Raw genomic sequence first — 20,389 nt, forward strand, 5'->3', positions numbered from 1 at the left:
ATAACAAAATTCCATTAAGAAGTTGACCAGTTTTCCTAGAAATTAGATTTAAAAATTCCAAATTTTAGTATATATCAACTATCGATTGACAGTTGTAAATCACAATAAGACTGAATATTTAAAATTTGAATTGAAACAGCCACTGTGGCGTATGCGTAACATTTTTTCAAGTTAATTTAAGTGGGTTTGAAAAGTTTTTGGTTTGCTTAAAAAAACCAGTTCACTTTTTGGAGAACTCTCTAATTAATTTATATGTTGATGATCCTTGTTTAGATTTCATGTCCACATTGATAGAAGGCCTAGATCGCTACCTAGATTGATTTAACAAGATAAACTAATTAGTTTTTTTTGCATTTTTTCTCGTCGAGCTATGCTTTTCTATAAAATAAACATAATTCTTTTATAAAATCGAGAAATTCAAAAACAAATACATTTAAAAAAGTCTATGAATCTTGATATCGAATTCACTTTTAATAACTTACTTATTGAATTCTAACACATACTAACATTAAAACACGCATCCATAGAAACCTTAAAACACTCCATTTTTACCTTCTTTTCTTAAAGTTTCCTGTAAGATATCTTCTTTTAATTTAAAATTTACTTTCTCCTGTCGCAAGTAGTCTGCAAAAACACTGGCTCCTTTTCTAATGCACTTCCTTATTTCTCAGCCTAGCAGACATAATCTACCATTTAAATCAAATCAAAACCAGTGTCTGGAAAACAAAGGAATAACACACACACAAAAAAAAGAATTTTGAAAAGAGAATAAGAAAAAAAAAAACTGACTACAAAAATTTATTTCATACTTTGTCCTCTCGCATTCATAGTTTCACAACCAGACAAAATCATGCTCTTTATAACCATCCCCAAACCTTCCTTCCACTAGCAAACCAAAGGCCAATTGGTAGTCTCTCTCTCTGCATTCACACACTACATCACTTCATCTCTGGTTGTTATTGATTTTTTGCCACTAGCCCAGCAGGACCAGAGCCAAATTTAATCTTGCCCGCGGTTCGTAATGGCTCAAAACCCATCTCATCTTTTGGTATTCCGAATTGTGTCAATTTAGCTTCGTACGTTGCCAATAAATCATCGTGTGCCTTACAAACACGTGCCAATTCGTACCTCAACTCCTGAATTGTGTTGTTCTTTGATTTTAACAAACTGTCAATCTTGTATTTCATATTCTCTGGGCTCAAACCAGAAGCAGCAATTGTTTCGTTGAGTAAAGCTTCACGTTTTTCAGCATCTTTTTCAAGCTGTGAAATCTTTCTTTCCAAAACCACATTTCGAAGACTGGTCTTCTGCTGTAGTTCGACTACGATTTCTTCGAACTTTCCTTTCAATTTTTCACGTTCTTCGACAAGAGTATCATTGCGCATGATTAAAGCCTCAGTCTCCCATTTAAGTTGAGTCAATTGTTTCTCAGCTGAGGCATTGCCCTTCTTAAGCCTTGACAATTGGTTACGATCTCTGTCATAGTGTTCGAGCTTGCGTCGCAATTCAACCAATTCCGAACGAGCTTGATTGAGTGGTTCTGTGAGTTTCTTGTTTTCTGATAACGTTTCGGAATAAAGCCTTTCACTACGTTCGGATTGTTTTCGAAGTTCTTCCATTTGTTCTTTAAGGCTGCTTATCAGCGAAAGATTGTTAAGTGTAATATCATTATAATAATTTTTCATATCATTGAAAGCAACATCATGAGCTTCGTTAAGTTTTTGAATTTGAGCATCTTTACGTTCTTCAACTTCAAACATTTCCATTTGATATTTAATGTCTAGGTCATGGCGAAGTTGTTGCATTTTTTCTTGATGCAAACGAACCATATCTTTTGCTTCGGCTTCAAAACGTGATGTTATTTCACTGAAACGAACCAAAATATATAATAATGAGAATATCAATTTCTGGTCATATAATTTAAAAAAGGGGGTAGTAATTTAAACTTTTAAAAGGAATAAAGGAAGAAGTGGAGAAGAAGCGGTATCATCAGGGACGATTGCAAGAAAAACAGTATGGTGCGCACTTTATTATCATTTCTTGTAAACTTTGCTGTGTAATTTTGTGCAGGGATTTTTTTTTGTTTTTGACTGTGATGATAGTTTAAAGTTTTTAATTGTTCAAAGGGATGTTTTCGTCTAGTTGTTGTAATATGAGCCATTAATAAATAGAGATGAGACGATTTTATAAAGTTGAATAATGTTCTGGAAGGGATTATGTTTGTTTAAGTTCGCCCTATTGTAGGATTAATTTGAGAATATAGTGAATTCAAATAATAAAAAATAGACAAATTAAAAAATTGAAGAAAAAAAAAAACTGGTATTATGTATATATTCAGGTACTCTATAATTATAATTATTAAAAATCGTTTTTCCGACAAAATGAAGCTTGTTTGATTTAAAAAAGCATAGGTAAGTGTTGCCAAGGATTTGGCCCTATTTTAGAGACAGCCGATATTGCGCCGACATAGATGCTAAGCTAAAATTTAATGCGTAATTAAGCCTTCAAAATGTGACACATTCTGGTTGAAAACCGTTTTTAATGTTTTTTTTTTTAGCATTTAGACAGATTGCCAAATACTTGCTTGTATTTTATGAGTTAGGAACCAATACTTCAACTGTACCAAAAGCAACAAGTGTTTTCAGAATTTTTTTAGCTAAGTTTTTATGGTTGCCCAGTAGCAAAAGGATCATAGTGCCGTTCATACCTCAAAATAAGTTTTTTTCAGTGCTACTTTTGTTTTCAAAGTGTGATGTTTGCCAAATTTAATTCATAGTCTAGATCTCACGAGTTTTTTTCGCTCTTCCATATAAATGGCACCATTGTGCTGTGCGATGCAAGTCAATATAGAAAGAAGTTCTGAAATTGTTCAAATCTCCATACAAAGTAGGTACATAATATAATTTGATTGATAAAAATTAATCAAAATCGTTACAGCAGTTTCAAAAACCACTTTTTTCTATTTCTTTTTTTTTGAAAATATTGCAAAAAAATTTGAAAAAAAAACTAAAATAGGTAATAGGTAGGTAAATGATAATACATTTTTTAGTGGAATAACAAATTATTAGGGTCAAACTTTTTCGTAATAAAATATTAATTTATCTTGAAAACTTTTTTGGTCATAATATAAATATTGTTAGTTAAATTCAGAAGAGGAAAAGGTAAATATATATTATGGTTTAAAAATTATTTGAATTTCATTGGATTTTTTTTATAAAAACTGAATTTTTTTATTGGAATAATTGATTTTCTCTAAGACTTTGACAAACAAGACCTTCAAACTTTCTCTATTTAACTTTCAAAAATAAAGGCTGTTGAATGTAGAAATAATAACTTTAATTAAAATGTTGGACTTTGAAAAAAAAAAAAAATAAGTTATAATTTTTTTTCAAAAACTTCTATTAAAAAAAGTTTTTTTGAAAATGAAATGCTTTTTATTTTTTTTTGACATTTGCCTTTTTTTAAACAATAAATATGGTCAAAAATTTGGTTAAAATAATTTCATATTTTATTACGAAATTAAAAAAAAGAAATGTTTAAGTTTTTTCAACAAATATTTTTTACAAAATTCTGAGTTTGAGCACCAATTTTTCAAAAACACTTAATTCAATTTACTTAATTTCAATTTTTTTAAAAATAGAAATAAGCTTCTAGCTTAAGAATGTGTATTTAAATATTGTAGGTGTTGACTTTGTGATCAAATATTCAATCATATATTAGAAACTTGAGCAAAATTTTCGAAAACAATATTTTTTGTTCACAAAAATTTTTAATCAAATTAAAAAAAAAAACAATACCACAACATCGGTAATTTTTAACCTATAAAAGTTTAAGTATTTTGAAATACTGATGTTAAAAAAAAAATAACATCAAAATCGGAGCTGTTCGGCCGGGTTCTCTAATATTTCCATTTTTTCAGCTTTAGTTACTCCACTATTTAGGCAATTATTAATAAGAATCTAAAAACAAAATTTGGAAAAAAATTCACTGACCCATCAAAATAATTGATTAAAAAATTAAATTTTACGAAAAGATTGGAAATTTATTCCAAATTTTGATTTTTGAATCATTTAAGGCTAAATTAAAATTCCTCAAATAAAAAAATTAATGAAGGTACGTCGGTTACGGTGTATCCCAAAAGCCACCTTTTAACAAGAATTTGATTCTTTTTACATTGAGTTATTAATAGAGGCAAATAATGAAAAAGAAGCTATGTAAAATAATTGTTGAACACTGTTTATTTTTTGAAAAAAAATATCTATTCAGCACTCTACAAACTTATTGTTGGTTTTAATGAAAAAAATTGAAGTTTCATCAGTTTGCCCCCAAGCAATCATAACCGGATTTAAAATGCTAGGGAATCCCAAAAAAGATCACCTTTTTTCGTTGTGGTATTAATTTGTAAAGTTAAAACTTAAACGGTCACTGTGGCGTATGTGGATTGTGGAACATTTTCTATTGAACAATTTTTTCTGATTTATTTTTCTCTAATCCTGAAACTTGCTATTTACTCAATATTTTATCTACAATTGATGCCTTGTCAAACCACTTGGCCATCAATTTAATCGATTCTGGGTATTGTCTTCATATATTTTTGAGAAGTTTTCATTCATTTAAGATAGGGTCGCTGAGAGCCGTTATGAAAAAATCTGTTTTGATCATTGCATTAAACGCTTGTCATATGAGGGTCTAATCAAATTTTTCGTTAACTATCAGTTAGTTGTAGTACATTGAGTACCATTATTTGCATATCCCCAATGATTACTATCTTACCATATTTCCTCATTATTCTTCATTTTCAATTGCTGCAACTGTAACTCCGTAGTTTCATCCTTTTCACGTAATAAATTCTTCAGCTCACGTTTATCCTCCAATAGCTCTTGTTCCTGTTTCACATGTTCCTCTTGAGCCAACTTCAATTGTGTCATCGCTTCAGCCCTAACTTCACCAATTTTCGTATGATTCTCATATTGCAAATGTTTCATTTGTTGTACAACATGTCTAATTTCATTTTCGGCTTTCTCTTGAGCATTTTGAACTTCTCGATCCATATTACGTATTTCAGCTTTAGCTTCCTCTAACCAAATCAATAAAAAAGAACAACAACAAAAGATACCAATTTAAAAATCTCGAAATCAAGAAAACGTTAATCAAATTGTTTCCTTCCATCATTTCGAGAAAGACTCAATATTTAATTAGCCTTTGTGTGTGTTGTAGCAAATAATAATATAGATACAAAATTCACTTAAGACTTATTTTGTGACAATTAAATTACCTAATTGCTCTCGGGTGATTTCCCAGAATGTTCGTATTTTATCCCGTTCCAATTGAAAGAAGTTCCTTTCCTCTCGTTCACGTTCCATTTCAGCTTTTAGCCTCAAGGCAAACGCCTCAAGTTGGTCTCGATTCATGGTGGATGTGTCCACTCCATCAATAAGGTCTATATAAATGTTGAGATGGGAAAAGGAAATAGAAGAGACATCATGTAAAATGGTATAAGTATTATAGTGGTTTTGAACTTAAAACACAAGAAGAGTAAGTATTTGCAAAGTGAGCACAATCTATATAAACTGCTATTGGTCTATAATACTGCTGCAAGGATAATCAATTGAATTTCGAATTTTAATTGAATGAAACTGAGATTCTATTGTAGAAATATTTTAGAACATCATCATAAGAGAGGAGAATCTCTCTTCTCAAAAGATTAGTTTATTGCATTTGGGTATGGTGCCTTAAGTAGGTTTACGTATATCCTTTTAATTGATTTATTGGATTATTCAATTTAATGCATTTAATTGAAGCTTTGATGTTTTCATCGAACGTTTTGGATAGATCTTTAAAAAGGACTAACTACATCCGTTGTATTTGAATTAACATGAAATCACTTTGTAAGGATTTTCGACGTCAAAAAAAAGATAAAAGTGGACGAATTTTTGTAAGCCATTCGCGTTACTGACTAAAAACTTTCTAAAACTGACTAAATTAATTTGAAACAAAATTTAATTTCCTTTTTGTTTTTCGTGCTTTACTCGCACACAACATACAACAAAAATACAAATCAAAAATTTCAAGCACACACAAAACACAATATCGTCCTTGGTTTATTGTTAAATTTAGCGTTAAATTTCGCTGGGAATTTCAAAATGTTACCGTAACGACACGACGCAAGGATACGACCGGAAGTACGAGGACAACCATTAAAATGTTCATTTCCCCCAGACTTTTATTCCAAAAAGAAGTAGTCCGGTGTTTTTACGCATACGAGTGCACACATTCAGAGTTCTTTTTTTTCCATCAAATTGAAAGTCCCCTCGGATTTTGTAGTAAAAAAGGAGTCAGTCCTTAGCTTTTTAGACGATCCGTGGCTGGGCAGTAAGATGCATCATTTAATTACCTTCTGTTTTGGTCCAATTGCAACTCGCCGGACTCTCACTTTGTCGTTATAATTTTGTTTCTATCTGTGCTTAGTGTCCCAGCAACTTGCAACGTGTCCCCCTTGACCGTTGCAGGTTGCTGTGTGTAATAGTTGAAATACGTGGTTGAGGTAGCCGCTAGCAAGTTGGTCATGATGCTAAAAACTATAATGGTCACTATATGCTATGCCCAGAAATATAATAGGTACCCTTCTTTTAGCTCTGACAATTATGATGGGACGTAAAAGTTTTGTTTCAATATCTCTTGGCGACGACCGACGAGGTTTCATTTAGTGTCTTTTTCTCCCACTACCACTGAATGGTATGTACCAATTCGAGCGTCAACAGGGTACGAAAGAAGGAGATTTAAAAAAAAGAAGATTTAATTGAGGTAATGAAGTTTTGTACGATGCGTGCTTATAAGTGAATTTAATGACCGTTTGTTATAAATGAGAATGCTTTTTTTATAGTATAAGGAAGATATCAAAATACATTTAGCAACAATGTTCTTCGAACTGGGAGAGAAATAAAAATAATGAATTAAATGGAAGGATATTTTGGAGTTAGAGATGCTCATTTTTGTTGACTAAAATAGTGTGATTCACTAAACTGCCATTAAACTTTTTTTCTTAAACTTGTTGAGGCTAAAAAGCTCATCATATTATATATTATTCTTCAAACGAAAACCTGCTAGTATCTATACCTACGTATATAATTAAAATGTTTAATTTTATACTTACTTGGACCCTTCTTTCCTTTTTTCCCTTTTTTCGGAGGCTAAAAATAAGCAAGAAAAAAACATGTTAACATTTGGTATAGTTTTAATTTTCCATTCTTTTTGAAAACAAATCGTCGCCCTAGTATTGAAGTGCCGTATACGCCATTTTTACATTTTTGGGAAATCGCATTTAAATGTTCGGAAGATAATTGCGAAAGAACTAACTGCTGGTATTTTTTGATATTTTAGTATATGATATATAACTAAAATGTGTCTTTTATATACATGTTATTGGACATCTGCAATTTGTTTAGTTTTTAAAATATTTAAATTTTTGTCTAAAATGAGTTTGCCGTATACGCCATGAAAATCAGAAGTTTCTTTTATTCATACGCACGTACGTCAAAAAAACATAACGTACGTCAAAACAGTTCTCAAAATTTTCATACATTGCATGAAAAATTTGACATCAATTCCAAAATTTCTTGTTTTTGTCAAAACAATAGTGAATATCTCGGCAACGAAAAAAGATAGAAAAAACCGGAATGCAGATTTGAGAAGAGCAACTTCGAAAACATAAGACTGCATACCTAGTTCAAAAAATGCAATTTGGCGTATACGGCACTGCAATTATACTAGGGCGACGAAATATAAAATCATAATTTTTATTATTAAAGAAAACAGGCTGACGGCATCCAATACTTAATTGTGAATAGTGGGTAAATAGTTCAATTCATTTCGATAAGAAAAAATCAAACATAAGACTATTTTTTCACGGGTTTAAAAAAATAATTTGTATTGAGTATTGAGTACCAACATTAAAAGTAAAACAAGTTTTTTTTTATTTCCAAAAAAAAATTCGTCTGATTTCTTCTATTACGGACTTAAAAAAAAAAAAAAACAAAAAGAAAACCGTGGCCAATCGACAAAAAAAATATTTTTTCCTTAAAATTTGTTTTTATACTGTTTTGAAGTTATTTTAGACAGGTAACCAGAAATTAATTTTTTTTTAACATTTTAGCCAATTTTTTTTCGTAAAATTGATATTTTTACTTGCGATTCGTTAAAAAAATCGAACTCGAGATAACAATTGGATGGAGAATGCCATAAAAGTGGGTCCGGCAATTCTGTCTGTCTGTCAGTATGTACATATGTACCTCGAGCTATGGCCTAAACTACTGGTGCGATTTGATTTAAACTCCGTAGTAAATAGTTTTGGGTGATTCCCTAGAGAGGACAAATTGATTTTATTTTTAGGACCAAAAATAACGGTACCTGTCATATAACAGAAATAGAAAAGTTAATTTATTTCAAAAACGGCTCTAACGATTTTGATTAAAATTTATCTGCTTAGTGTTATACATAAGAGCTTCCTATTGAAATAAGAAAAATATTTTTTGTACCGTTATTAACACTGTCCTGCCATAGAACAGTTTTTTTTTTATTTATGAATTCTCGTAAATGACAAAGCAGATATCAACCAAAATTTTTATACAGAAATTTTAAAATACACGTTATATAAGAGTTTTTAAAATAGGTACACATTTTCGGATTTTTTAAAAATATTTCAAAATTTTTTTTGATAATTTGATGAATTGATGAATTTTACTGAAACTTCGTTTTTATGTGTTCAATAATATTTTCTTAAAAATAGCATTCCAACTTTTTTTTTTTGAAAATGTTGGAAAATTTTTTACACATAAAAAATTATTTTTTTAAAAAACGGTTCTGACGATATTCGAATTTTTTTTTTAAAGCCTGAACTACATAGAAACACAAAGTGAAAAAAGTATAAAAAAGTTTCTAATTTTTCAAATAATTTTAATTTTTAAATGTCACATCAATAAAATTGTTTTTGTTATTTTGTACTTTTGTTTACTTTTTATACTTTCTTTGACTTTGTGTTTCGAGGTAGTTCTAGCTTAAAAATTCTCTTATACACAAGAAATCAAATGGCATACTTAGTTTTGTGTAAAAGATCATTTAAAACGGTGTTTATTATAAAAATTAATTTTGTTCAATAAAAAGCTTTAATATTAGAGAGATTGTTACATTGCTACAGTAATTAATTTGTTGGACTTAAATTATTTCTTTAAAAAAAATCAGAATCGTTAGACTTTTTTTTATAAATAAATAAAAAAAAACCATGTAGTTATTTATCAGCACTTTAAACAAAAAAAAAAAAATAAAGGCTCCGATTTCGAAAAATTAATTTTTGAAAAAAAAAAAACACATTTTTTGTAATTCGAGAAGATCATTTTTTTACAAAATTCAGTTTTTAATTAATATTAAAATTATATACCAAAATACTTTTGTTTTTCGACCATGACGATTTTAACTTTTCCAAAACTGGCATTTGGAAGGTCCGTGAACATACATTCATAAGATCTTGGAAAAAAACTTAATAATGAAGGAATTAAATCATTCCATTTTTTTTATAAAAAGGATTCAAATAAGGATTCAACCTCAGATTAATTTTTAATAGACTAAAAGTTTTAAAAATATTTGTGTTTGGACTCACTTTACCTTGGCTCAATAGTCTAGAAAAATCTATTGTCTACGTTTACGGTGTAGTTTTTATTACAATTTTCGTACATATTTGTTTAATGCAAAAATTTTTGCATCAATTTGAAATTTGCAAAAAATAAAATGTTTTGTGTACCTACAAATTATTTATAAAAATTATTTTTTTTTAAGTGTATTAGAAGTGTTTGGTTAAACACATAAAATATTTATTTTTGTACAATTTTTTAAAATATCTAATCATATAATTAAACGGCGAGCATAGTTTTTGTGGTACAAATTACCGGGCCCCCAAAAACCGAAGGGGCATAAATTATACACGGAACGAAAGAGAATGACGCGTAGATGTGCAGAATCACATTTTTTTTTACTTTTTATTAACCGAAATAACGAAATTAAACAAATTAAAATTCGATACAAAATAAAAAAAAAAACAAAAACAAAAACAACTGGAATTCTATTGGAAAATTTCCAATCGACTGGAATGAAATGTCATTCATGACATTTTAATTCAAAAGATAAATGTCAAATTTGAGTCCTTGACTCAAGAGGCATCGTGTAATAGTACGCGCCTCACAGAATGATTACACACCCGACAAACAATTTTGGTTCTATAAAGCTTTACAGATGCAATTGTTGCTTCTTTAAAGCATTATAGAAGCAAAATTGTTAGTAGGGCAGCCACACAAAAAAATATAAAAGTTCTGACCTGGGATTGCGACTAAATTTTTCATATAGTTTTTGGGTCGCTGAAACCGAATCCGAAGTCCGTTTTGCTCCATCACGTCAGGTTTTCGAGATAACCTCATAAAATGTCACGAAAACAAAACATTTGTTTCTCTGATCTGGATGTGCGAATATGTTAATCATATAGTTTTTGGATCACTGAATCCAGATTCAAAGTCAATTTTGCCCTATCACGTCAGGTTTCTGGGATATCCTCAAAAAAATGTCAAAACCAAAAAAACAAAAGTTTTTACCTGGGGTTGCGACTCAATTTTTCATATAGTTTTTGGGTCGCTGAAATCGAATCTGAAGTCTATTTTGGCGTATCACGTCAGGTTTTTGAAATATCCTCAAAAAATGTCTAAACTCAAAAAATCTGACATTTTTTGAGGATATCTCAAAAACCTGACGTGATACGGAAAAATAGAGTTCGAATTCGGTTTTAGCAACCCAAAAACTATATGAAAAACCTAGACACAACCCCAGATAAGAAATTTGGTTTTTTTGGTTTTGACATTTTTTTGAGGATATCTCAGAAACCTGAAGTGATAGGGCAAAATTGACTTCGAATCTAGATTCAACGGTCCAAAAACTATATGCTTAACATATTTGCACATCCAGATCAGAGAAAATTTTTTTTTTGTTTTCGTGACATTTTTTGAGGTTATCTCGAAAACCTGACGTGATGGGGGAAAAACGGACTCCGGATTCGGTTTCAGCCACCCAAAAACTGAAAAACTATATGAAAAACTTAGTCGCAACTCCAGGTCAGAACTTTTATTTTTTTTGTGTGGCTGTGTATCAAAAGAAAATTCGAAAAAAGAGTCAAGCCTCTTGAGGCTTAATGTAATAGCTGACTTTGACAGTTCCTTTACCATTTTACCAAGTTTTCACTTCTTGACGTTTACATTTTTGAATAAAAGTCACTAATATTTTATCGCCGCATGGCATAGCGTTTTTCTTATGAGGTTCAGGGAAAACTAACAAAAACGTCTTTTTTCTTCCTTATACCTTCCAGCAGAAAGCTTATTTTTTCGTTTGAAAAACAATTTTTGTAGTTTTTTTCAAAAACAAATTTTTTAACTTTTGTAAATTTTCCACTTTTTCACCTTTTAGGTCATTGTTAAGCCTTAAGGCTTTAAAAGTATAACTACAACGGCAACTTTTTGCGAAAAGTCAAAAAGTGATAGATTTCAAACTCATTTTATGACAGTTTTTACGACGACAAAATAAAAAATAATGATGCAAAAAGCTTATTTTTTGGTTTCCAAAAAAATTTTTGGTATTTTTTTCCAAAAATTTTTACAAAAACAAATATTGCTAGAATTTAATTTTGTAAATTTCCCACTTTTTCACTTTTTAGGTCATGGTAGTTATGGCTTTAACATGAAAAAAAACTTTGTTGCGCGAAGTTGTTGTGAACGCACCTTTAATAAATGTGAACCTATCTTTAATCATTAATAAGTATCTGAACGCATTCATTACAATTTTAATGGAAACCTTACCACAAATATCATTCCAAACTGGAAGTGCGATAAATAACGCCCTCTCCCTTCCGGAAATTTAAACTTCTACAAGCTAAGCTAAGACGAGAACCTACAAAGTATACAATGATGTGAATGACAAATTTGAGTGAAGTTGGTGGAAGTTGAATGATTGAATGATGGACTTTGAATGAATGGAACATGAAACAGGTTGAATTGAATCGCAAATGCAAGGTGCAAACACAATGCATTAAGGCGAATACACTTTGCATTTTCTTTTTCGATACTTTTTTTACGTAGTTGAGTGCAGTTAAAACGTAGTTCAACAATATCTAAATCAGGTTTAAAAAATATCAAAAAGTAGGTATATTATATATACCTGTGTATTTTGTCTTCAAAAAGTGTAGTTGATCGCAACAACAAATACTCAAAATAATGAAACTATTTTGGTATAATTGTGTTTAAAGTTGTTGCAAATAAAGAAATTGGCGCTCGAATTTCGAGGGCGGGGTCGGCTAGTAATTGTAAATACAAATCTTACAATCCATTCAAAATTAATTTATTTATTATTGCTCAAACTTAATTATATGTAAGTAATAAATGCATTTTCTGAAAAATTAAATGCATAGAATCGAACCAATTTTAGAAAACAATTAGTCCATTCTTCTGTATCTTTATTATTTAGGTACAATTTATGTGAATAAAATTTTCAAGGCGCACCAAAAACCATCATTGCCACAGCTTTAACTTGCTCTAAAAAAAAATCCCACACATCATCCAGTTTCGCTTATAACTGAATTGAACTTTTTTAAAAATTTTATTATTATTTTATTTTTTTAAATTAATTGCCCAATAAAAAAAGTATTCGCATTAAATATTGAACATTTTGTGTTTTCATAATAAATATTTATTCCATCCGTCACTTCCACTCCAACCGCCACCAATTGCGATTTATTACCCTCAAAAATTGTGTGCATGCAAAAGGCAAAGTGCCGAGCGGGTTGAAAACGCAACACAAAAAAACAAAAAAATATATGTGGGAGCATATTTTAAACACCGTTAATATGTCCTTGCACTCGCCACGATATTTCTGTCGTCGTCATTGTTGTTGTTATTTAACTACAGCAAGTAATGGAGTCTGGCTCAGGGACCCCCCATCCCATCGAGATCTCCCCATATTTATGATGTAAATGTTTATCGGTCAATAACCACTTCTTGGTGTTGTTGGCCGGGTGCTGTGATGGAAGGTTGCCGCAGTTAACCAGGCTTATACCTATAGTTACCCCAAATTTAAGTGGTTTTACTGAAAATCGGCACAACTACACTATATCGATTGCATTAATTGTTTTTGATAAATAAACGGAGTCATGTTTTAAAAAAAAAGCCTGCTGCCCTGTTGGATACCTCACATTGACCCCAAGTGACAAAAGTTAGCGAAAAAATGGCTTAAATAAAAATGAAAATAAAAAAATTCAACACCAAATTGCGCTGGCCGGCGAAAAATTGACTTGTCTGTTGTGTGTTGATGAAACACATTAAATTTTGCGGAAAATATTGCACCACGCTTGAATGCGATTTTCAGCGCAGTTTTCATCACTTTAAAAAAGGGCTTTTTCCTTGTGAACTAGTGTGGCTTTCTGGCTCTGTTGAAAGAGGTACCTATTACTCTTTTTTTTTAACCTTTCAACAACAACAACAAAAATACTGCCGCCGCCTGACCGGAGGCGGGTGCCATTTTGGCTGCTATACCCATTGCCAATGGCACAGAAAAACACAAACAACAAACGGGTTTAAATAATGTGATGGCGGCTTTCAAAACAATTTCGCAACATCTGTTGGCTTATTGCATATTTTATGACTGCAAATTATTCACAACACAAAATCTCCCCCCGAACTGTGGATCCGTCGGGGATATGGGCTTCAGAGTCCCATAGTGCGAGAGAAGCTAAATCCAGAATTTGCTTGCTTGCTTTTGGTATCGTCCTGCACATTTTGAGAAGAAATGATATTTTTTGAAAAATTGCCACCAGATTTGTGCATAGTTTCGTTTGCTAAATATACACAAAACGCGAATGCAAAAGATTGTGTGTTCCTCAAGGAATAAGGAGGCAGACAGTTGGGAGGGATATTATAGAGGTAAGAGTGTTAAAGATGCACCAGGAATATAGGGAAGAGGCTTGGAATATTTCTTCCAAGAGTTTTATTTGATATTTTTTGTGATTTTGTAACACTTACCATTATTCAGAATTTCAGAAGAAAGTTGAAGAATTTAAAAACTGTTTTTTAAATGCAAATAAAAATAAAATGGTTCAATGACAACTGAACAACTTTGATTTGATATTTGATTTGAAAAAGTGTCAACAAAAATTTTGTTTATTATTTATTTTATTATGATTTATCGATCAAACAAAGTTGGCTGGAGGGTTGGTTGGTTACCACAATTGACAAGTTGGTAGCTAGGAGGAATAAGGGTGATACTCTTGTGTTCTGTGTGTCATAACAAATCGAAATGCTGGTAATCAAGTAGACTCGATGTATTTATTGTTGCAAGCGAAGCAGAACAAATTTAATGCTATTCACAGAAATAATAAAAATGACATGGTAAAATGTTTCTGTTGAGAAAATATAATACAAAAAATTTGTGCACGTGTTTAATAAATAAATAGTGAAGGAGTTATGAATACCAGAGTTATGCGCGACATAGTTATGAAAAACCGAAGTTATGAAAAACCAGAACTATAAATTAAAAAAAAAGTAATAAATATTAAAATGAAATGAAAAGTTATTAAAAGAAAATCGTTGAATTTTTTCGATAACTTTGAGTCAAGAATGAAAAATTAAGACATGAATTCCGAATGGTTTTTAAAAGTGAAATAAGTACAAATTTTCAGTTGGTTTTATTTCACTTTAAAAAACGAAATAAAAAAACTAAAGAATTTTTTCTTAAATGAGGTTATTTTCCTATTGACATTAATAACATGCTTTCTGATAACTTTTCATTAAAATCTGGTGTTCCCCAAGGAAGTTACTTAGGACCCCTTCTTTTTTTAATCTTTTATCATTGAATTCCTGCTCCTATAACATTTTATGAGTGCTTAAACTTTCACATCAAGCGTATGTGCACATGAATTTGTTTAAGACCGTAGAAGCTAATTTAAAAAACAAATAAATTAACTTCATTTCCAAAATTAGCTCTCAGCACCTAGACAATTCGGTTTTCTTAAATTTTCTCAAGTAAAAAGCTTCATGTTCGGAATTTCAGAGTATTTGTGACATCGAATTTGCTTGGTAACAAAGATAACGTAATTTATTTATTCTTATTTGAATTTGTTTTCCTTTGGTAAACAACAATCGGAATAATAAACAACAATTGGAACGAAAAATAACTAAAAAATGTAATTCTGTTAAAAAACTTTGTTTGCAGAGATTTATTGTCCTAAACTGCGCGTGGATGAAAACAGTTGTTGTGTGAATAGCATACAAAACAAATGAATTGTAATTCCTAGAAAAATTGGTTTGTTAGTGTTGACTGTTAGTAATTGTTTTAAAACTTCTGTTTTTGTTATTGAATACCTTCTACGCCTTAGGTCTTACCTTTTTTCTATTCAATAATTTCAGTTGTTTTGATTGTAGAGTTATTTTGTTTTCTCTTCAAAAATTTGCTTTAAAATTTGAATCAGCAGAAAAATGTAAAAATGTTACATTGAACATACGGGTAATACAGAACATCATTGTTTAAGGATTTCAACTAGAAGGTTTAAGAGTAAACGATTTTGAGTTCGGGGCTCTCAGGGTTAGATATCAACCCGAATTAAATTATAAAGATAAGTTAACACTGCCTCTCTGGCATAGCTTTAACAAAGCTTTGATCAAACGATCTGCGAGAAAGAAGCCTTATAGATAGATATAAAGCCTAAAAGGATAAAGAGGAAACATTAAGGCATAAAATCACCAAAAAATGTTGAGCTTAAAAAATAAAAAACATTTTCCCAAAAACATCATAATACCAGACGAACTTTCTCCGAAATGTTGGAGATGTTTTCAAAACGACTACTGTAGAGATCTAGAAATATAGTATCATTTAATAAATCAAATATGACTTCATATAAACATTCAAGAACCAAATTCTTTAAATAAAATCTTTTTTATGCATTCATTAAAATTTTATTTTTCAGCCATACTTTGTTAGGGTAGCGTTCCTGGAAATGTGGCATTTCCCATAATAGAAAAAAATAGTTTTTTTTTTAAGTGGTTTCGGTTTTTGATCATACAATCACAAAAAAAATGTAACTATATTCCAAAACAAGCGTTCCCGGAATGATGGTTATATTCATTTGCAAATTAATGAAAAATATTGTATTTAAGTGGTGTTAGGAAAATAAATAAAAATAACTGTTTTTAATGTTATTTTAAGTCATTTCAGTTTTGGAATGATGAAAGTGTTCCAGGAACGCCTTTATCCACACTCCATTAAATTTCTAGTCGCCATTTAAAAAATAAAATTTTAAAATTTGTATGCGATTTGACAGTTTTTTTTTAATTTTTAATGGAGACACTAGGCGAAAAAATTAAGGGAACAAAAAACTTTTAATTTTTCCTTGGTTCATCTTAAATTTAAACGATATTTATCAATAAAATGTTCAAATAAACTCCAAAGAATTTGATTTTGCTCATAAAAAAGTTCAAAGAAGTAAGTCATTTAGACCTGCAGAAATATGGTGTTTTATTTCATCTCAAAAGTTCAAACGCTCACAACAGAAAAACTGTTCGATGAATAAATCTGTAACTTTGCAAATTAATTTCAAATATTTTAAACTTCAATAATTAAGCCTCAGTTTATTCTTATCACCCATAGAAATAAAATAGCGGTACATTTTCTAAAAAACCGTAAAAATCCCTATTTTGATAGCTTTTCTAAATAAATCTCAAAATTAAGAAAACATTTTGTTTAACAAAGCAAACTTAATTCCTTTGTAGAGAATTGAATGAAGTTTTTAAATATGTACTTGAATATTCTGTACAGTGATCCGTTGTTGAGATATTGATAGTCAAAGTCAAAAGTATGGTTTTTGGTTTGATGACTGATATTGCAGTCTAAAAAAAATCGTAAAAGCTTAAAACAAAATGAATCTTAAAGCCAAATAAATAGCCTTTCTAAAAATAATAATCATTTTACCAGAAAAAATTTTCACACTTTCTTAAAAAAAAAGTAAAAATAAAAAAAAAATGGAAAATTTTGGTTTTTGAAGAGTTCGAACGATTTAGCTATTTTACCGTTAAAAAAGAAAATATTTTAATATTTAATCCTAAAACCAGAAGAATAGAGCTTTCACATGATTTTTATTTTGTCATGATGCGATCATTTTTTACTGAGATACAGCCCATTGAAAATCACAAAAAAAAATCCCGATTTTTTTTGTTCCCCTAATTTTTTGGGCTAGTGTATAATACCTACATTATTCTTTTTTACTATTGTTTTTTTTATTTTTTATTTTTTATCATTTGAATTAGGTTGCCATATTTGTAGACATAAATTCCTTAAATTATTATCATTATTCTGTGTTAAGGCTTTTGTTTGCCATTTTAAAAAATGTCGTTCTTGGATTAAACTACAAGGATATGACAAATTTTTTCTGGCGACAATTTTAATTTTTAAATAGGGTTACCATATAGCAGTGCAGTGTGATATCGATTGCAATTTCATCTTAAAGGCTTAGTCGAACTTAACACAGCTCATATTTTATAAAATCAGCAATTTAGGGTAGTAAACTATTGAACGGTTTTGTCTTTTGCACCAGATGTCCAGGATTCAGACTCCAATACTATTTTAATAGGATTGCCACATTCAAGACAATATTTTAAAGGTGCTATTTATATTTTCTAAATTTGAGTATTATCTTATCTTTCATTTGATATCATTTTTAAACTCTAATCTAATAAGCTAATACGCAAATCGAAAGTCCTTGCTTTGTCTATTATTTTGATTCCAAAACTTTGCCAAACGAGTCTTTTGACTGAAAACGTCCTTGAAAAAATTTCTTTTCGTTTTTGTTTGAAATGAATAGAAAGAAATATAAACAAACCACTTTAAAACCCAAATTTTAAAAGCTTTTGCTGTATTCATAGAAGAAGAGCTTCCATGGGTAAAACACAAGATTTTGAAACATACCTACCAACTTAAACGAATTCCGCTGTATAAATTCTTTTAAAAAGTAAATACATTTTTCGAATAAATATTTGCGATCAATATTAAAAGAAAAAACACAAACCAAAAATTAGCTAAGTCAACACAAACCAAATTTGTTTCTAAACACGTGAGAAGCTGTTAAGAACAATTACAGAGTTTCTATTATTTTCAATCTTAAAAAAAAAAAAAAAACACAATTGGTTTTAATTTGTTTTTTTTCAATTTTTTATTTGTTTTAAAATTAAGGAAAAAAAAATAAATAAACTTCATTATTAAATACTAATTCAAGGTACCATTTTCTACGTTCGAGTAACATTTCCTGCCAAAAGTTTTGCAACACTTGGTGTTACACTTTCAACCATTAAATTCTTTGCACACGGACAAATCGTTTCCGTTTCCTTCATACAACTATCAATTAAAGTTGTCACTTTGCCAATTGTCAATAAAACATTACGTTCAATTCCAAATGCACATTGAATAGCATCACGAGCAAGATCAGTCGAAGTACACAAACTAGCATCTAGATTTTTGTCAATATTTCTCATATTTGTTTGAATAGAATTAGCATAAGAATCAATCTAAGAAAAAAGAGAACTTTTGTTAATAGAAGAACTTTTATCTAAAGGTTATTTCTATGTTAAACTTACATTATTTATAACACATTCTTCGTGTTTCTGTGGATTACTAAAGTAAGTTGTATTGCAACTAACAATAGCTCTTGGTAAATTGGTATTAGCTGATGCTTTTGCGGCTGCCACAGTATTTTTAGCTGTTGTTGTTAATGTATTTACCCTTGATTGTGCTGTTGCTATGCATGTTGCAAATTGTGCTTGAGCTGTTTCGTATGTTACCAGCATTGTTTTGTATTTCTGAACACAATGTTTTCGAATTAAACTCAAAGCCTCAACTGGAACAAGACTATCTTGATAGCGTTTGATTTCTTTCAAAATTTCTTCTTGTTGATCTTTCATCACTCGAATACTGTCGGCACCACGTCCATCGACGCATTCGATTTTCATGTCAGCAACGTAGATATCATTCTGGAACTTCCTGTTCCAAAGGGCAGTATATTCTTCGTTTGAACTTGCAACTGTTAAGTTTGCCTTAAAAATAAATTTATAATATTTCATTGTACCTACAATTTCTTTTTAACAATTTCAATATTTTTAATTACCGCTGAACTTGTGCTAACAAAAATTGCTAAAACAACTAAAAAGACTATCGAATTCATGATATTGATGGTAAATCCCGAAAAACACTGAATGAAAATAATTCTTTTCTGACTTACTTATTTATATGAATTTGAAAAATTAATAAAAGCTTTTTTACCAATATTTTCAAGATATAAAAGAATCAAAAGATTAATGTCTTTATCATAAAATTCTGTGAAATAGTAATTATAAAAAAAGCTTTTGTTCCAAAAAACATACCACTTCAAATAAAGAAGGTGACTTTGTTTGCTAACTTTAGCGAGAAAAAAAAAATCCCCCACTTAAAGATAATTTAGTGTTTCCGGACGTTATCTTCCGCTTAAAGTGTTTCGATCGAATTAATTGTGACTAACCTTGAGATGGGAAAGTAATGCAATGAAGTGGGGATAAAATATCGAAGGAAAAAAATCTATCACACTTAGTATTTAAAAGATCTTTTTCTTTAAGAGTTTTAGCCACAGCAATGTGCCCACCAAGGAACAAAGTTGAATCGTTACTCGTGACGCTGCTCTGCGGGAAAAAAAATGTTTTGGTACAAACTTGTAATTGTAATAAATTCCAAATCAGAAGTATTTTGGCAAAGATAAAGCTAGTTAAGGGAAAAAAGAGGAAAATTCATAAAAACCGTGATAACTCGAAAACGGGACGAAACGAAAAAATTACCTATTAAGTTTTTCGACTTAAAATGACCTCAGGAATCCATGGTTTTCATTTGGGGCGGTGACTGTGAGTCACCCTGTATACAAAGAGTTGGATTGAAGTACAATTCCGTTTATGTGTGGCAGGACATTAAGTTCCCGATCATATAAAAGTCCTAGATCACGAGGTGACTCCACGATTGTAATGGGAGATTTGGTTATTTTCCAAGCATTTCGAATCGATTTATAGTAAAGATGAAAAGAAGTGGATAGAAAAGGAATTGAAAGTGCGAATACCAAATAAGGAAGAAGTTGCAATGGGGGATGAGTTAATTTTTATTACTGATAGCTTTGAAAACCCCTTCGACAAGGATACAGTTCTCTGGAGATGAATAATAACTGTGGCCATCAGAACGATAAACATTATGGAAACAATTCCTGATTTTTGCCTTCTCGATAAATCTTTCGATGTCTTGATTGGTTCTGCCT

General features: G+C 30.2%; 2 protein-coding genes across 2 annotated transcripts; both read right to left on the reverse strand.

Moving 5' to 3' along the window:
• Window positions 1–905: 905 nt before the first annotated feature.
• On the reverse strand, window positions 906–7,185 carry LOC129910680 (dynein regulatory complex subunit 4). The gene is made up of 4 exons (XM_055988146.1): window positions 7,154–7,185; window positions 5,276–5,440; window positions 4,774–5,077; window positions 906–1,866 (listed from the first exon to the last, which is right to left on the reverse strand). The coding sequence occupies exons 2-4, from the start codon at window positions 5,409–5,411 to the stop codon at window positions 957–959; spliced, it is 1,350 nt and encodes a 449-aa protein (XP_055844121.1). The 5' UTR covers window positions 5,412–5,440; window positions 7,154–7,185; the 3' UTR covers window positions 906–956.
• Window positions 7,186–18,350: 11,165 nt separating this feature from the next.
• LOC129909606 (uncharacterized) lies at window positions 18,351–19,282 on the reverse strand. Its single transcript, XM_055986680.1, has 3 exons — window positions 19,226–19,282; window positions 18,699–19,154; window positions 18,351–18,629 (listed from the first exon to the last, which is right to left on the reverse strand). The coding sequence occupies exons 1-3, from the start codon at window positions 19,280–19,282 to the stop codon at window positions 18,351–18,353; spliced, it is 792 nt and encodes a 263-aa protein (XP_055842655.1).
• Between the last annotated feature and the right edge of the window lie 1,107 nt (window positions 19,283–20,389).

The sequence above is a fragment of the Episyrphus balteatus genome, chromosome 2, assembly GCF_945859705.1.
Source record: "Episyrphus balteatus chromosome 2, idEpiBalt1.1, whole genome shotgun sequence".
NCBI lineage: Eukaryota > Metazoa > Arthropoda > Insecta > Diptera > Syrphidae > Episyrphus > Episyrphus balteatus.